The 16,463-nt window shown below is 40.9% G+C and overlaps 1 protein-coding gene across 14 annotated transcripts in view; it reads left to right on the top strand.

The window, feature by feature from the left end:
* LOC106869551 (IQ domain-containing protein H) overlaps positions 1–16,463 on the top strand; it is a 637,089-nt gene that overhangs the window by 325,095 nt on the left and 295,531 nt on the right. For 7 of the 14 annotated variants that reach the window (XM_052972135.2, XM_052972133.2, XM_052972130.2 and 4 more), the window contains one exon: positions 2,791–2,847. The exons of the other annotated variants lie outside the window; for them this stretch is intronic. In XM_052972135.2, coding sequence (XP_052828095.1) covers positions 2,791–2,847 — 57 coding nt within the window. The remainder of the gene's footprint in view (positions 1–2,790; positions 2,848–16,463) is intronic. 14 annotated transcript variants of the gene reach the window in all.

The raw sequence follows: 16,463 nt of genomic DNA, 5'->3' as shown, positions 1-16,463 counted from the left end.
AAGTCAATGAAAGTTATTCTACTATTACTGTCAGTAATTTCTGGAACAGAATAATGAATCATGTTATAATTTTAAAAATTTAGATCTTAGATGAAGCATTAAGATAGTCAATTTACTGACTGGAACACATTAGTTGTGTTTTATTTACTGCTTTTCAACAATTCTGTAAAACCTGGATATACTGAAAAATACTGAAAAAGAGCAGGTGTTTGAAGCTGACTTTTCTCTAAATATTTTGATGAAATCCCCAGCAGAATAGTAATTCTCAAAGCAAGTTTAATATTTCACATCATATAATCAATGGTGTGATTAACTTAAAATTCCTGTGTTTAACATCCTCAAATGAAATATTTCAGAGCAGATGTAAGAAATTTATAAAATTACATAAGGTGTTTTCCCTCAAAGTATGAGCGCCTTTCAATGTGTGCAACAATTCAAAGATATAGTTTTCTGCACGTACTGCATATGTGTCTGTCTAAATACATGCATGTAAACACACACACACACACACACACACACACACACACACACACACACACACACACACACACACACACACACACACACAGAATAAAGAAGTTCACTTCATAACTCTGCAGTTTTGGGTTCAGTTCCACTGTACTGCACCTTGGACAATTGTTTTCTACTATAACACTGGGCTGACCAAACCCTGAGTGGATTTGGTAGATAAAAACTAAAAGGAGCTCATCATACATTTATATGTGTGGGTGAGTATGTATGTGTGTGCATGTGTGTGTATTTATGTTTGTGTCTCTGTCTTGACGTTGTTAGTTGTAAATGTTCATATTCAAAGAACTAAGGGAAATATTACCTCACTTGCAGACTGGCGAGGGTTGGTGACAGGAAGGTATCTGCCTTGATAAATTTTGTCTAACCTACACTAACATGGAAAAGAGGACATTAAAACAATTATAAGGATATACCTATACATGCACGCACATGCATACACTCACCCACCCACACACACATCGTCAGTGTATCGTATATCTGAAAAAGAAGCACAGTGCAGGCATGGCTGTGTGGTAAGAAGCTTTGTGGGTGAATTTGGTAGATGTAAACTGAAAGAAGGCCATTATACACACACACATACACACATGCGCGTGCACACACACACACACATAGTGTAAACAGAGTTAGCAGTTGTAATAACCGACTAAGGGATAAAATATCCATATGTACTATTGGTATTCGTTACCCATGCTATCCCCGGGCGTTGGTGTGCAGGCACACCATACATGTAGGGTGCAGATAGCAACAGGATAAACAAAAGTTTATCAGAAACCTAATAAAAATAATCAGAAAATGGAGAAAACCTCAGATTAACAAACACATCGATTGGACCACATTTATAGCTTATTTTTTAATATACAAAGTATGACATAACAAATAGGTGACGTAAAAAATCTTACGGCTGTTTCCACATCTGTTGCCAAGTACTCTCTATAAATTATTGCGAAAATAAAATTCTTCGTCTTCATACGACATTTGGATTAAGACACGGAGCTTCATCAGAGTAAAGAATAAGAGCATCCAATATAAACAAAGGGAAGAAGGAATAGGAAAGAAAACATGGCCTAGAAACGAAATCTAGAAGCCCAATATATTAAAAGCATATAGTCTACCATTCTTGGGGCTACAAGAATGAGCGAGTAATCTAGTATCTGTTTGATAATGTGTGTGTGTGTGTGTGTGTGTATATAAGAAGAAAACAAAAAATGGAACAAGAATGTAACAGGCGACAACAAAACATCTGGACAGTTAGACGATACAAAAAAGGACAAGAAAAAGAAAGGATGGGTCATTTGGAGCTTTCATTCATCAGTCGAGTTCCAGATCATTGTTGTAGTTTTGGCCGGTTACACTCAAGACTGCTCCAATCTGGCTGACCCCAAGAAAATCTAAGTTAAGAACACTAGACTCCTTGGAAGAAAGCAAGCAAATGTATATGAAAACAAGGACGAAAAAACGGAGAAATGGTACACAATTACAAATACAAACAACAGGACATTAACAAGTGTCTTTTGACTAAGGATGAATTAAATTAAGCTGGCATATGTGGAAGTGAAGCCTTATGGCAGGAACATAAGAGATGAAAGTTATGGGAAGGAATATAAGAGATGCTGCATGGATGGTAGTCAAACCAAGAAAGAAAGGTCAGGCTTGGCAGAACACTGGTCATGTGGAAGGGGAGAAGAGAGGTAGGGGTGGAGAGAAGTAGGGGGCAGAGAGATTTGTGCCTAGGGAGAGTCATTCTGCTAATATTAATAGCACTTGCACTGGTTCAATTCCACTCCTGCATTATTAGTATTGGTTAAATATCTACCCAACTAATCAACCTATCATTTGTTTAATTTGTTGGTTAAACAATCATTTTCTTTTTTTTTTGTTTGTCAAAGTTCTTTCATTGCCATTTGCAACCTTTTGAGGGACTTCTCTTCAGTTCATTATTGCGGCTGCATTTGCCTGTCTGAGACCTTGTTACTTGTATGTGTGTGTAGTTTAGGAGAGGAGGTAAAGGTGATGATGAGTGATAACTTAGTGTGTGTGTGTGTATGTGTGTGTGCTTGTGTGTATGAGTGTGCGTATGCATGGTTGTGTGTGTGTGTGTGTGTGTGCTTTTATGTGTATGTATGGTTGTGTGTGTGTGTGTGTGTGTGTGTGTGTGTGTCTGGCTGTGTATGCAACCTGCTTGTATGTGTGTTTGTGTGTTAGTGGGTGTATGTGCACAGGCCTTGCTGACTTCTTTCAAGCTTCACCTTTTGATTACAGAGTCTCCCAGAAAGATTTACCCATATTTAAAACTCTTCCTAAAAAGTATCAGTTCAGGTAATATTATCTATATTTTACATAAAGATTTGCATATGTCTTTTGTTCATGTGTCTATTGTTTTGTTTGTCTATAACAGGTTTGTAAACAAACATGGTGCCAAAAGCAAAATGTGACTAGATTGTTGCATTGAAAACAGCTGGAGTGTGCAACAAGGACATAACAGAACAGTTGAATGTGTGTCATAAAACAGTGTTCAATACCCAGAAGCAATATATGGAGCTTGCTACTACCTCTAGCAAGTCAATTCCTGGTAGGAAATGATCGATTCGTACCAAACAAACTGTTGAAGTTGTGAAGGAGGGAATGAACTGAAATCCCCACAGGCGTGCAAGAAAAACTACAAAAGCTCTTGATATTTCAAAATCGTTAATGCACAGGATTTTTAAAGAGGATTTAAAACTAACTGCATACAAGAAACAATCTTGGCAGTTAATTTCCACAGTTTTCAAGAAAAAATGGCTCAGCAGGAGTAAAACTGTGTTAGTTGAGCTGAAGTGTGCTGCTAACAAAGTGTTGATCTGGCTCAACGTGAAGATCTTCACTGTGGAGGCAGTTACTAACAGTCAGAATGACAGACTTTATGCACGTAATGCAGAAGACTTGCCTGAAGGTAGTTGGAGTCATCTACACTTTCAGAGGCCAGCTTCACTCATGGTGTGGGACGCAGTTGCATCTGATGGGTCCAAGTCTCCCTTGATCTTCATTGATGCTAGTGTCAAAATCAACAGTGAAGTTTATGTGGAAATGTTGGATGAGAAAGTATTACCCTGGGTCACAGAAACCTTTAATGACCATTACATCATCACACAAGATGGGACTCCAGCCCACATATCCAATTTGACACAGAGGTGGTACAAAGAACATTTTAGTGGTTTTGGGGATGAAATGTTATGACCTCCCTCAAATCCAGACATCAATCCCATGGACTTAGCTATCTAGTCCATCTTAGAGAGTAATGTTTTTGCTTGCTCCTATTCAGATGTGTCAGATCTGAAGAAGGCCCTTCTGTCTTCACAGGTCAAGTTGGATGAAGTGTTATGGTGCTCATGCAACTCAGTGGCCACTAGTTTGTAGGCTATGATAAAGATGAAAGATGGTCATTTTGAAGTGTAATTACTGCAATGGATTGACAATTTACAATAGAACATAAGTGCCAAATTTCATTATCTTACCTTCAGTTTATTTTGAATAATTAAGAAATATCAATGGGTAAGTCTTTCTGGGACACCTAGTATGTTGCTTCATTCTTGTCTTATGTCTGCTGTAGATTTGTAGGTTTATGGGGTGGGTTGTGAGATGTGTTTCGGGTGTAGTTCTTTCCTGTGGGAAAGAGGGTAGGCAGGAAATATGGTAAGTGTATGTGTGATTGTCTGTGAGCATGTTCTTGTATGTGTGCATGCATATGTGTATGCTTGTATGCTCGTGTGTATGTATGTGCCTATGTATTCCTGCATTCACATGTGTGTGTGAGTTTGTGTGTATGTGTGTGTACATGTGTGCATGTGTGTGTATGTGTTTGTGTGTGCACCCCTACATGCCTGTGTGTGTGTTTGTGTATGCATGGAGTATGTATGCCTTGTGTATGTGTGTGTGCTTGTGCATGTATGTGTGAGTATGTGCATATATGTGGTGTGTGTGTATATATGGTTGTGTTCCTGTGTCCTTGTGTGTGCTTATGTATGCATAGTGTATGTGTGTATGTATGTGTGTGTGTGCCTGTGCATGTATATGTGCATGCATGTGTGCTTATGTATACCTGACTGTGTGTATGTGCATGTGCATGGTGTGTGTGTGTGTATGGTTGTGTGTTCCAGTGTTCTTGTGTATGTGTGTTGATGTGTGTGTGTATATGCATGTCTGGCTGTACTACCTATTTATCTATTTACCTATTTATCTATCTGCCTGTACCCACACATACCTACCTACTACCTACATAATATACTAATGATCTACATATCTACACTAACAACCTAATTACCTACATATCTACTTATTCACCTATTTATTTACCTACCTGACTATCTATCTATCTATCTATCTATCTATCTATCTATCTATCTATCTATCTATCTATCTATCTATCTATCTATCTATCTATCTATCTACCTATCTATCTATCTATCTATCTATCTGATCTGGACGGATGCTAGTCACATCGGCTCGCAAGTAAGTTGGCCTTTTATATGTCAAAACTTTTGCAGTTTTAAAATATTTTTTGTGGAAGAGGTGTATAAGTCTATACACTTCGACCCTATTGGGTTTTTGTAATAGGAAGTGGCTCCTTCTGGAGTTTATTTCCAAAAGTTTTTGATTTTTCTCCGGCTTATTTGCCATATTTCGTAAAAGAAATATGGCTAGGCCTTCACACGTGGTCGATTTGCCTCTAACAGCAGGCAAGGAGACTGACCAACAAGTCGTTCCGCATGAACGAACACAAGACGTAGAGACCAGGAATGCTGCGTTTACTACTACTGCCTTCACCACCTCCACTACCACCACCAACGACAACAAAACCAAAACCACTACTGCCACTGACATCGCAGCCACCACTACCACCAAGAACAACAATAACAAAAAGAACAACAACAACTCCACTCCGCTTTTGTTCCTTTCAGCACAGACAACGGAAGGAGAGAAAGAGAAGAGCATGATGGCCAAACAATTTGCTCAAATACGCCTGAACGCCGAAGAAAATTATGAAAAAAATTTCCCGCCACTTCGTAACTCATGTGAAGGTCAGAGGAGTACACAAGAAGAAGGTCACCCATCTGCCACAACAACAACACCTGCCAGCATCACAACCGCCAACAACAACGCTAATACAGCAACAGTCACCTCTGCCATCAACACCAGCACCACCACCAACAACAACAATAACAAGATCAAAACAAACTTCGCCGAGGCGATAAAGGAAAAAACGACGGTAGTATCTTTTACTGCACAGCAGATAAAAGATACAAAGGCTTTACTTACGAAAGAAAATGACGAGGTGCGGATCAACATACCACAAGACATTTTAGAAGACACAAACAAAAAGACCATTATTTATAAAATTTTAAACTCAAAAACAAAAAAACCAGAAAAAGCAAGCACGGAAAAGATCGAGAAATGCTTGAGATCTGTATGGCAATATAAGGATTATGTAACTTGGTGGCATAAATTTGCCCATGTGCAAGTTATTTTTCAAAGTGAAGAGTTAGCGAAACGATTCTCAACGCTAACTCTTAAGACAGAAGAGTTAACAATGATACCGAGTTACCTTGGTCAGAGGGTAACAAGGGTTATCATAAAAAATATTCCTCCCACGGTAGACACACTATGGATAACATCAGCCGTATGTGTCGATATGGAGGAAGTTGATATATTGCAAATTAATGTTTCTGAAAAGCAACAGTGGGTGGGTAAAAAAATGGAGATCCTTCTCCATATTACCCAGGAGTCACTAAATAAAATACCCACCTACATAAAGTTACCATCAACGCAAAGGCTGTATGTAGTGGTGGAAGGCAGACGACCACGCTGTTACATATGTGGCAGTGAAGCTCACTTCCAAAAGGACTGCAATTCTGCCGCGAAACAACAGCAACAACAACAACAACAGCCACGGGAAAACCAAAAACCCAAAACACCAGCATTATTACCCACACCACCGTATGCACAACTGATCAAGCAGCTATATGCGAAAACGAAAGAACGGCAACAACGAACAAACCAACCCAACCAAACAACACCACCACCTGAGTCAAAAACAGAAACAACACCACCAACAACAACTAAAGACAGACCAACACCAACACCAAGAACAACAACCAAGAAGACAACCACTGAGAACGAAGAAAAGACCAATACTACTCCCAATTCCCCAACAACACACACACCACACACACCACACACCACAACACCATCGACAAACACACAAATAGAACCAAATGCTTTGCCTTTACCCCCTTCTGATTCGTCAGACATTTCGTCTAACGATGAAAGTTCTACAGAATGGCAAATAGCCACAGGAAGTAAAAGAAAAAGATCAAAAACAACCCTAAAATTAAATGCATGCAAAGCAGGGAAATATGTAACCGCTGAAAGCCCCTTGCACAAACAAACCAGCACCAACATCACAAAAACACACACAATGCTATCAGCGATAGACACAACAAACACAAAATTAATGGACTACATCATATCGCAAACAAACATTTCTGAAGATAATTATAAGCTTAACAATCATCCACGCACTACACCACCGAAACACATCAAAATAGTTCACATCACACAAACACAGCACCACACACTCAAAACCCTCTTTCCAAATGCGGTTGGGGGGTTCCAAAAATATTTATCAAAGAAACTCTTCAAAAACCTCCTCCAAGATACTTCAAAAGAAGAGGAAGCTAAAACTTTCGAAACGAGTAAGTAACCTTCTCTCTTGTCTCTTTTACTGTCGTGTATGAAACACAAATTTCGACTTCAACTATGCTTAAATTAGGTTGTGTAAATGTACGTGGCTTGGCGTCAGCTTGGAAGCAAGGTTACCTTCTAAATGACATCAAGTCACAGAACATAGAAATCATGGCTATCAGTGAAACCAGACTCAGTAACCCGCGGGCCCTCAAGTCCATGTTTGGTGGACATTTCGACATTTATTTTTCTCCCTGTCTGCCAAACATGGGTGGTGGTGGTACCGCAATGCTTTTTCGGAAGAGTCTGAACCTAAAAGTAAGGCCAATATTCCTAGACCCGGAGGGTAGGCTGGTTGTCTTGGACGTCCATAGCACAAACGGGTGTGCTTTCCGTCTGGTGGCAGTGTATGCACCGTCCTTAACGGGTCGGGCGGATTTCCTTAGACGTCTAGAGGTTTTCCTGGGAACGTCACGACCTTTACTGTTAGTAGGGGACTGGAACGCTACCTTGGACACGCATATAGACTATGTGGGAGTGGATAGGAGTAGAAGGGGATGTAAGTGCCTCAAAGACCTGCTCAGACGTTTCCATTTGTCTGACAGGTTCCGACTCGACCATCCGAACGTGCCAACGTGGACTTGGACAAACCGCGTCGGATCGTCGAGATCGTATCTAGATAGAATTCTATGTAGGACAGCGGATAGAGATAGTGTAGGATGTCCACAATTTAAAATAGTCAGCTACACAGATCACAAGTTTGTGACGTGTACGCTCGACTTAGATAAGACACATAGGCAGGGTCCCGGTTACTGGAAACTGAACGCTTCGCTCTTAGCGCGGCAGGTTTACAGGAACCGGATTAGCGAATTAATTAAGAGGGCGTTAACAGGAGCCATCGTTAACAACCACTGGTGGTTTGCCCTGAAAATGGCAATCAAATCGGAATCTATTAGGTTTAGTAAAGAACTAGCGATAGATCGAAATAGAGTAGAGGGAGACTTAGTTAAGAAACTAGAAGAGGCACTTACAACTGGCAGCGCAACCAACGTTTTGGCTGCGAGGATGGCCCTCGACCAACACCTCAACGGCAAACACGAAGGTTGCGTCGTCAGAGCTAAAATGCGTGCCTTAAGGAATGAAGGGATCGAAGCTGCGCGAGAAGCCCGGGTGGCGGAGGCGCAACGCGGTAACAGAGCCACCATTCGGTCTCTAATCGATGAACAGGGATGTAGTCTGCTCGAACCCGAAAGGATGTGTGGGGCCTTTCAACAGCACTTTGCTCGACTGTTCGGTGCGAGCGGTGAGTTGGAACGCAGGATGGACTTCACTGCCTACCTGACCGGCCTGCCGCGGCTCTCGGCGGGAGAGGCAGAGTGTTGTGAGGGTCCCATCACAGCTGCTGAAGTAAGGGATGCTATGGCAGGCTGCGCGAGGGATAAGTCACCTGGATTGGATGGTCTACCCTACGAGCTGTATTGTCAAATGCCAGACTTGTTTGGCGACCTCTTGGCATCAGTCTACTGCAACTGGCAACAAAACGGGAGAATTCCCGGTTTCGTGAGCCGAGGTGCAGTGACATTGCTGAAGAAAGACCCAAACAAGGGGAATTTTATAGATAATTTCAGGCCCATCACTCTGCTCAACGCAGACTTGAAAATTTTGGCCAAAGTAATAGCCGAGAGGTTGGCGCTTGTCATCGATAAACTGGTCGACAGGGCGCAAACATGCGCCGTGCCGGGCAGAAGTATCCATGACAACCTCCACCTCATGCGCTACATCATGGACAGGGTAGTTAAGGATCCTGGCATGGGTGGGGCGCTGATCAATTTAGATCAATCTAAAGCCTTCGATAGGGTCGACCATCGATACCTAGCGGCCGTCCTCAGGGCAGCTGGCTTTGGTCCCGTCTTCCGCGGTTGGATCGCTGCCTTGTATAGCGGCATCCGATCGGTAATACGGGTAAACGGTCACCTGTCAAAACCGTTCGACATCACGCGTTCGGTCCGTCAAGGATGTCCCTTGTCGGCGCTTCTGTATGTATTGACGATCGAACCACTACTGCGGAAGCTGGCGACACTGAGGGGTATCCCACGAGAGCTGGGTTGCGGGACGAGCGTGTCTGCATATGCGGACGATGTCACCGTCATAGTGTCGAGCGAAAAGCACGTCGAGATGCTAGGCGAGACACTTAAACAATACGAAACGGTGACAGGAGCAAAAATTAACCCGGAAAAGTCAGTGGGTTTGTTACTCGGCACCTGGAGAAGCAAGCCCATACCGTCCAACAGTGACTCCGTAGTGGGACGCTGGACGGACGGACCGGTTAAACTGCTCGGGGTCTGGTTCAGTCCGGACCTCCAAATGGATAAGAACTGGGACGAGATCACCAGTAGAGTGATCAAACTCAGCCAAACATGGGCTGAGAGAAAGTTATCTCTAAAAGGCCGGGCGGAGGTGGCTAATGTGTATATCGCATCAGTCATCGATTACCGCCTGACCGTCGTGCCTTGTCCCGATGCCACCATCACGAAACTAGAACGCATACTTTTCCGCTTTCTGTGGAAGGGTGGCGTTCCGATGGTGAGGCGATCCATTTGCTGTCAACAACCGTTACGTGGAGGACTGGGGATGCCGTGGTTAATGATGCGCTGAGACTGCGACATCTCTGGAACTTCATTGACGACGGTGAACAGGTGTGGGCGCCGTTTGTGAGGCACGCCTTCCCGCAGCTCGTCTCACTCAACGAACTGCAAACATGGATCAGGAAGAGACCGAAACTGGGCGAATGGCACCGCGAGTGTCGCCAAGCTCTACAACAGCTCTGCCGTCCGGGATCAAACTTGTGCAACTTCCAAACGACCAATGCGTTCTATAGAGGACTAGTGGAGGGGAGGTCTGACGACACTCTAGGGGCAAACCTGGGTGTCGACGAGAAATTCTTAACCCGCCTTTTCAAGACGACGTTCGGGCCGGGGCCTATGGATAATTTCCAGAGATCCCTGGCTTGGCAATGCTATCGAGACGCACTACCAGTTTGAGAGAAGATCTACAGACACGGTTCGAAAACCACCGGACCGACCTGCCCGAGATGCGGTCAGAGCGACGAAACCGTTCTGCACGCACTCGTGCAGTGTCCAGATATTTCAGAGCTGTGGACCTTCATCGAACGGCTGTTGTCGCGTGTGGGACGAGCCCACTTATCAGCCGAGTCTATCGTGAATATTGTTCCGCCACCTTCCTTTAAACGGGAAGGAAAAACGGTTTTTGTAACACTGATAGCTATGGCAAAAGAATGCGTGTGGTGGACGCGTTTGAAAGGTCTACAAACAAACACTTTCCTCTCTGGTCAGTCCCTCGTCAACTTTTTCAAGTACCACTTGAAAAGGAGGATGAGGATAGAGAGGAAAGTGTTGTCGAATGAAAGTTTCAATAAAAAATGGGTAAATGTGGCAAGAATGGTAAGAATGAAAGACGACACCATTTTAAGCATAGACTTGTAACAAAAAGAGACAAAAAGAGAGAAGGTACTTACTTTCATGTACCTTTAAAAAAAAAAGCCTGAGGTGACCGTGGTCTTTTCCGTAGGCTTTTCTCTCCACGGATAAACCTAATCTGTTCCCCGTTTTTTACATCGACTGTGATACACGATCCCTATTTTTTTTTTTTTTTTTTTCTTTTCTTCCCGCGATCCCTTTTGATCCAAATTATCCCCCCCCCCAAAGCTCTACTTTGTAATTTGTCCATTTTCTGTATTTAGCCCTGTGTGGCTATAATAAAAAGATATCTATCTACCTTCCTACCTACCTACTTAACTACCAACCAGCCAGCTACCTACCTACCTACCCACCTACCCGCCCACCCACCAACCTACCTACCTATCTACCTGTCCACTCAGATGCACCTATGTATGCACACTGCATGGATGATACCTTTGAGATTGAGGTATCTCTACCTCCTACATGTATTTTTTATTCAGTATGGCTAATGTTTCATTTATGTTGACATACTCTTGTATTTGTCGAAGTGACAGGTCCCTTGGGTGTTTGGACAAAATGCAGATGTCAGTTTGGCCAAGAGTGCCACCATGCTGCTCTTTGGTATGCTGATAGTGGGAACTACTCTTTCCCATCATTTTATTCTCTCCAGTGCATATTTAGCCTCGTTGCTAAACTAGTAAAGGTCTCCCCAATGTATACTGTGTTCTTGTCCTTATAAATCCCTTCCATGTACTTTATGTTGAAGACTACGTGCCTAGTCTTACTAGTTAGGTTAATTATACAGGCTGTTAGTTAATTAGGTAAGAATGTAGGTGGGCTGACAAGCAGGTAGATACTCTTTACTCTTTACTCTTTTACTTGTTTCAGTCATTTGACTGTGGCCATGCTGGAGCACCGCCTTTAGTCGAGCAAATCGACCCCAGGACTTATTCTTTGGAAGCCTAGTACTTATTCTATCGGTCTCTTTTGCCGAATCGCTAAGTTACGGGGACGTAAACACACCAGCATCGGTTGTCAAGCGATGTTGCAGGGACAAACACAGACACACACATACATATATATATATATATATATATATATATATATATATATATATATATATATATATATATATACATATATATATATATACATATATATGACAGGCTTCTTTCAGTTTCCGTCTACCAAATCCACTCACAAGGCTTTGGTCGGCCTGAGGCTATAGTAGAAGACACTTGCCCAAGGTGCCACGCAGTGGGACTGAAACCAGAACCATGTGGTTGGTAAGCAAGCTACTTACCACACAGCCACTCCCGGTAATTTGAACAAACATGCACATACATGCAAACATAAACACATGCATAAAGCCACAGGAACACATGACCATACACACATACACCCCATTCACGCATGTGTACATACACTCAGACGTATATAAACACTCATGCATGAACACATGCATACACAAGCTCAACATGCACATGCAACGTATACACATGCACACATAAACAGGCATGTGGACACGTGCACAAATACACATAGATGCACAGACACACATGCATGTACAAGCACTTACACATAAACACTAACACACAGATACAAGAATGCGCAATATTGCACACTTACACTCATGCCACATATATGCCCTTACACACACACTCATACAAACACAAGGCATACACTGTCCAAGCATACACATACATACACACACACATATTCATGTACAAGCACACACACACATGCACACAACACACACACAAACTCACATGCACAGGCACACTGGCACACAGACACACACACACACACACACAGTCATGCATATGCACAGATGCAGGAATACACACACACACACACACACTCTCAGACACACACATATACACATGCATGCACACACAAACACATCGGTTATCATCACCCTTGCCTCCTCTCCTAAACTACACACACCTACAACCAATAAGGTCTCAGACAGGCAAAATTAATTGAAATAGAAAGCACTCAAAAAGTTGCAAATGGCAATGAAAGAACTTTGCTGAACAAAAAGAGCAAATAGGAGTGGAGCTGAACCAACCTGTGCATGTGTTTTATATATATATAAAAAATTGTAATATTATCTGGGGAAAAACCTTATAGTGTGCTTTCCAAAGCTTCTCTTCGGGTATTAGGTACCAAATGCTATCATGCAGAGGGACTCACTTAACCTTGCATATTTGCTTAAGATATTGTATACGATAGTTTGTTCAGTTGACTGATGTGTTTACAATAAAGTGTTCAGGTCACTGCTCCATATAAAGGTGTTTTTAGGACAACTGTCTTTATACATCTATTTTTGTTGTTACTGAGACACAAGCATTCCAAAGTTGATCATAGATCTTCCAAAAGCTGTACTAGCATTTTCAATGTGAGTCTGAACCTCCTTGTCAAGTTTAGCATCACTTGTTTCTGTAGAACCCAAATTTGTGAAGGCATCAACTGCAACTGTTTTCAGATCTTTGTCTTCAAGGAACACTCTCAACAACTAAAGCATATGAGCTACAAACAATAAGTCTCTTGTGTGAAATGCAACATTAGTCCTTGCTTTGAAACACTGTTTGTTGAAGATATATTGTTCTATATTCGAGAAACACACTCTCTTTTACATAAAAAAAGGCACATTCCAGGAGTACTGCAAAAAATAGTGTAAATAATACTAGTGTCAAAACACAACCTTGTTTTGTATCATTTTTTACATTAAAAGGCTGAGATTGACTGCCACTTGCGGGAAGAGATACTTTCATATTCTTGTGTTGGGGCACTATGACATTTAGCATTTACTTGGGAATCCTGAGCTCTGCTAATATTTTCCATAGAGCCTGTTCACATACAGAGTCATTGACTTTTGTAAGGTCTACACATAGAAGTCTTTATTGCACTCCCAAGCCTTTTCTTGAACTTGTTACAAACTGAATACTATATCTACTGCCCCTCAACCTGACCTACACTGACTTTCTGGATAGACAGTACCAACTAAATTAGTGTTTCTTCTTTTTAAGATTATTCTAGAGGGAATTTTTTTTCTGTAATAGATATACCATGATGATTATCACATTAATACTTAATACCTTCATGCTTATATAGGTGTAGAATTAAGTAGAATCAGTGTATCTTTGAATTGTTGATGGACAGTTCCTTTTTGCCATATTTGGACTATAAGCTCTGTCAATTTACCTACCAAAGTATTACTGCTACATTTAAAGATTTCTTCGGGATTACCATCCACCCCTGGGGCTTTTCCATTTGTCAGTTGTTTTATAGTCACTTTCACTTCATCCAAACCTGGATCTAATGCAAGTATGTCAATGACTTCAACTACAGGTCTTTGGGGTATATTGATTGGGTTCATACCTACATTTGTTTCCCTATTGAGTACATCTTTAAAATGTCCTGTCCAATGTTTCAGTATGTCATTATGATCTGTAAGAAGATTCCCTTCAGTAGAAAAAGCAGGAGAGCAACTTTCTTTACTTGGAACAAATAGCTGCCTCAAATTTTGATCTAGATCTTTCGTACAATGTTTGTTTGCTGATTCTTGCAGAACTTTAGCCTTTTATTCCCACCACTGTTGCTTCATACTTTGGGGTTTAGTTTGAAAAGAGTTTTGGTAAATATGTAAAGCTTTTTCTTTCTAGCAGAGTTTTTATCTGTAATCCGTTTTTTATGAAGTCAATACATTTCCTGAAGCTGTTCCTCATTATTTTCATCAAGCCGATCTTGGTTTTTACATGAAAACCCAAGAACTCTGGGTGACTCATAAATAGTATTTCTAAATTGACTCTATGATTCTTCTATATTTTTCCTGTTTCTATTTTTGTAACTTTACATCAAGTGTTTGAATGAGAATATCCTTGTTGTTATCTACTTTGACCTTTTACATCATGTGCTTGAGTGAGAATATCCTTACTGTTATCTACTTTGACCTAATACTTTTTTTATAATCTTGTTTTATGGTTGGTTTTGGTCTCATTTTTATCTTACTTCAAAGTATATCATAGAGTATCCAACGTTCTGCCTTATGGAAGGGATGGATGTGTTAGTTTAACATCATTTCTGAGCTTTGAACAATCACATAGTTATTCAGATGTTCATGACCTGATCTAAGGATCATACCAAGTTATTTTGTTTTTATTGGACTGTTGAAAACATGCGTTGTTGACAGGAAGTCCAAACTCATTGCTCAAAGATAGTAGCAGGAGTCTGTTTGAGTTCATTTTGCCAAGAAGAGGCTTGCCAAGAAAATTTGGCCAAGAAAGGTAATCTGATTAAAATCTTATCTTGATTGGGAATTTGGTTCAGTAATATTCATAAATTGGAACAGAATTTGTCTTTAGCTGCATCTATAGAATCAAGTGTTGGTGTGTACGCAGTTACTAGTGTAGTATATTTTTATATGCTGTGAAATTGCTTACATAGGTTTCACAGGACTGTCATCTATTTCTTACCATCATATGTGTGAAGCTCAAGCTAAAGACCTCCAGTAACTTTCTCCACCTGTTCCTGTAGCCATCATTTCATTATAGGATTTGATTTATCCTCATGTTACAACCTGCACTACTGAACAACCTGCACTATGAGTTTGTTTTAAGTGGAATTTGCCTGTGCTGGACGAAACCCACACTCTCCACCAAGAAAGAACAACTTGTACTAATGCCCAGCATACCACTTGTCAGATGCAGACAAGGTCACAGATCAAGTAGTGATGATATGGCTTGATCAGCCATTAGGTTGAGGTTTGGTGGCTCAACACATGCATGAATATATATGATAGTGCTAAGTGCTCTAAAGATCAGCCAAAGCTAGTTGTTTGCTTCAGCAAATCTAGTGGGTGTTACATCAGAGTATCCTTCTAGTCTTTCCCAACAAAGGATGACCTACAGGACAGCAAGGGTTTAAGAATATAAAACATAAATATATATACAAGAAATATAAAATACATAAAAAATATAAAAATATAGATATATAAAAAATACATAAATGTATAATAATATAAAATTTTAAAATAAAAATATGTCAGGTCACTCTTGAGGTTGCTCTTGAGTGCTTACTGGTAACATGTAATCTAGTACAATCTGTTGCATAGTTGGGTTGTTGGCAACTAAACTGGTAACACCACTGAAGCTGCCAGTGAGGAGGGTGAATGATGGACACTTTGTGAGATGAAAAATAAAACCTGTCAATGAGTTTTGGAACTCATGTGTAGGTGATGACCACCCAACAATGTGAACAAGGTTGGATCAAAATGTATTGGGAGTGGTGCTATAAAAAGCAAACCATAGCACATATCAATTTGGCATTTAATCTCCTTCAAAGTAATCCCCTTCTGAAGGCACATGCTTTATTCTACTTTGAAACGTTGTGCAATAGTAATGTTGTTGCATTCAGTATCAGCAAAGTTTGTAACCTTATTTAGTTTGAGAATCTCCTTTTAATTCTGCCTAAATGTCTCTTTCATTCAAACTTTATCAGCACATGCAAGTCTTGTGACTGGGCTATGTGTCTCATTTCATAATAGCAACCTGTCTATCACCTCCTATACTAAATTTCACTCTTATGTGGAGAATGCACTCTCCACAAACTTCTAGGTGTCATCTACATACAACTCAGACATCTGGTCTACTTCCATGAAATAGACCTTAATAACATCTTGCATAATGAATATGACACTCCAATCTCTTTAAACAATAAAAATATACTATTACT

This window comes from Octopus bimaculoides, chromosome 12, assembly GCF_046866305.1.
Source record: "Octopus bimaculoides isolate indiv1 chromosome 12, ASM4686630v1, whole genome shotgun sequence".
NCBI lineage: Eukaryota > Metazoa > Mollusca > Cephalopoda > Octopoda > Octopodidae > Octopus > Octopus bimaculoides.
Note: the sequence above shows the minus strand (reverse complement) of the source record. Positions and strands in the feature narration are given on the sequence as shown.